The sequence below is a fragment of the Octodon degus genome, unplaced genomic scaffold (genome assembly GCF_000260255.1).
Source record: "Octodon degus isolate 3935 unplaced genomic scaffold, OctDeg1.0 scaffold00062, whole genome shotgun sequence".
Taxonomy (NCBI): domain Eukaryota; kingdom Metazoa; phylum Chordata; class Mammalia; order Rodentia; family Octodontidae; genus Octodon; species Octodon degus.
This window is the reverse complement of record NW_004524638.1, coordinates 9,497,085-9,499,788: the sequence shown is the minus strand read 5'-3', so window position 1 is coordinate 9,499,788 and position 2,704 is coordinate 9,497,085. Positions and strand designations below refer to the sequence as shown.

Here is a 2,704-nt window from a genome sequence, read left to right as displayed (position 1 = left end):
AACAACAACAACAACAACAACAAAAACAAACCACCAAGTATAGATGATACAAGGAGTAATATGAGATTTGTCCCAATAACTAGCAATTTATTTAAAGGACATAATTATAATATTACAATGTCTGTTTAAAGAAAAGTATGATGGATCAGTTAATTTTGCCCAGATGAATCAGGAAAGGCCTTATAAATAAAAACTTTTAGTTCTAGTAAAAGATCAAATAGATATCATAGGCAGAAATAAAGTCTATGGAAGCATTACTGACAGTGAAATTATAAGAATGGGAATATGTTGTATATAAAGAAAATGTTTTCTAACAGAAACAGGTAAGAGAAAGGGAAAACATAAATACCAAAAATATTCCTGGAAGGATAGACTGGGGCCATACTATGAAACATCTTGTGTGCCTTAAGAACTCTATTGGGAAGAGCACAGATTTTCCAGCAGCTGCTGTATCAATTTCATGACTGAGGCTTTGAACTTGTGCTATTGGACATCTGTCAATACCATCAACTTCCCAGTTCTCAGGAAGCTGGGGCAGGAGGATTGGTATGAGCTCAAGACCAGCCTGGGGTACAAAGTGAGTTCAAGTCCTGCTTTAACTACACAGTGAAACTCCATCTCAGAAAGACAAAACCCCCCTAAAAAACAACAACAACAAAAAAACCCCTGGTAGTTAACTACCACGTCCCCAAAATTGCTGTCTATTATATTTTATTTATTTCCCCATAATTTTATTGACAAATAGCAATGAGACAGTTTCAAATCAAATTGGTAGGACAGTTTCAATAATTAACACATTGCATACTGTCTTGTCTATTATACTTGGATGTAATTAACTAACCTGCTTTCTTTTTTGATACAGGAGGCTTAGCAGCTTGTTTTAGAATTAAATCTTCAAAAAATTTTGTCCGTTCCTCTTTGCCTGGTAACTGGACATTAAAAATCTCTCCATAATCATGGAGAAATAGTTCTTGCACCTTATGAAAGAAAATAGTCCAATAAATAGAAAGTAAATGCAACGGCAAGCTGTTATATCTTGAATCAAAACTTATATAATCAATTTATATAGTCAGGAAGTGATATTTTTAAACAAGTTTTAAAAATATCCCCGATTTCTGTGTAACCTACACATACATAATAAATTAGTAACTAAAAACCATATTATTTCTGCATAAACCTATGTGATAACTCAGGAACCAAAACGTTTAAAACATAAGCATTCAGTGCTTCCCTGGTAAGCACAAGGGCCTGAGTTCAATTCCTGGTTCTGAAAAGAACAAAACAAAACAAACAAACAAACAAGCAAACAAACAAACCAATAATCAGTAACACAGAAATTGACAATATTTTACTTAAAAGTTTTGCAATAATTCACTTTTACAGCCCCATATGGTATGTGAAGCATGAAAATGACTGGTTGCTTAGTAAAAATTACAGGCCAAAAATAAAAGAGTGCTGGCAAGGGTAAGGGGAAACTAGAAACTGGGCTACTGGCAAGAACATAAATGGTACAGTTGCTGGAGAACAGTGTGGTATGTTTTCAAAAAGCAAAACATAGTCACTATGTGATCCGACAGTTCCATTGCTCAGCATATGTCAAAATACTGAAAGCAAACATTGAAACAGATGTGTGCACACAAATCACCACAGCAGCATTATGTGCAAAGGCCAACAGGGAGAGCAGTCCAAACGTCCATTGCCAGATCACTACATAAAGTGGTACACATTACACGGAAAAAACTTCGGCCTAAAAAGGAATAAAATGTGGGCACATGATGCGGTGTGGAGGAACCTTGATGACAGTATCGTAACTGCAGTAAGCCAGAAGCAAAAGACAAATAACTATAATTTATATGCCTCTTTTACCAGGTAGCTAGAACAAATCCCTATGGTCAGATAGTGCACCAGAAATTACCAGGTGTAGGGAAGGAAGGAAGGAAGAAAGGAAAGAAGGAAGAGCTATTATGAACCCTTAAGTGCATACTGATCCACTTTTGGAAAACCAAAACCAATGAAACATAATGAAATGTCTTCAAATTCTTATTCTTTGATGATCTAGGTAACATATAAAAATTTAATACCAAAGTTCCACAAATTTGAATGTTTGGCATAAGCTGGGTAATAGGCTGGAGACAACAAGCTGCCTTGAGAATGGGCAGCGGTGACTCAACAGTGTGAACAGGCCTAAGGGCGGGCAGCAGGATGCTTAGTTACGGCTCCAAGGTCTGACTTTGTTATATATATTTTAACACATACACCACAAAAAAATGAAAGGCAAAACAGGTACCCAAAAGATATTTAGCAACAAACGATGGGACCTTTTCCAATATTACCACTGTTCTTAGGGAATATTAGCTGAAACAAGTTTGCTTTTTGTGTAGTCCATTTGCTATAGAGAAGTTTGCACAGATTGCTTTTTCCCTTTCTGCTTTGCAGGGTCTTACCTTCTCCCCAAAGGTTACTACTGTAACTCACTGTGAAATGCAACCCTCAATGCTAGGGCATTAAACGGCAGAGCCTTTAAGAGGGATTTATAAACAGTGTCTCACAAAAAGGCCAGAGAAGCCGGGTGCACACCTGTAATCTCAGCACCTGGGAGGCTGCCGCAGGAGGATCCTTGTGTGCGGCCAGCCTGGGTGAGGTCAAGGCCATTCTGAACTACAAGATCCTCTGAAAAGATCCAGTCTCAAAAAAAACAAGAACA

General features: G+C 37.2%; 1 protein-coding gene across 1 annotated transcript in view; it reads right to left on the bottom strand.

Annotated features, from left to right (window-relative positions):
- Nucleotides 1–2,704, bottom strand: part of Atad2 (ATPase family, AAA domain containing 2) — a 74,274-nt gene that overhangs the window by 13,642 nt on the left and 57,928 nt on the right. The window contains exon 20 of the mRNA XM_023718815.1: nucleotides 846–977. Within this exon, the coding sequence (XP_023574583.1) occupies nucleotides 846–977 (132 nt within the window). The remainder of the gene's footprint in view (nucleotides 1–845; nucleotides 978–2,704) is intronic.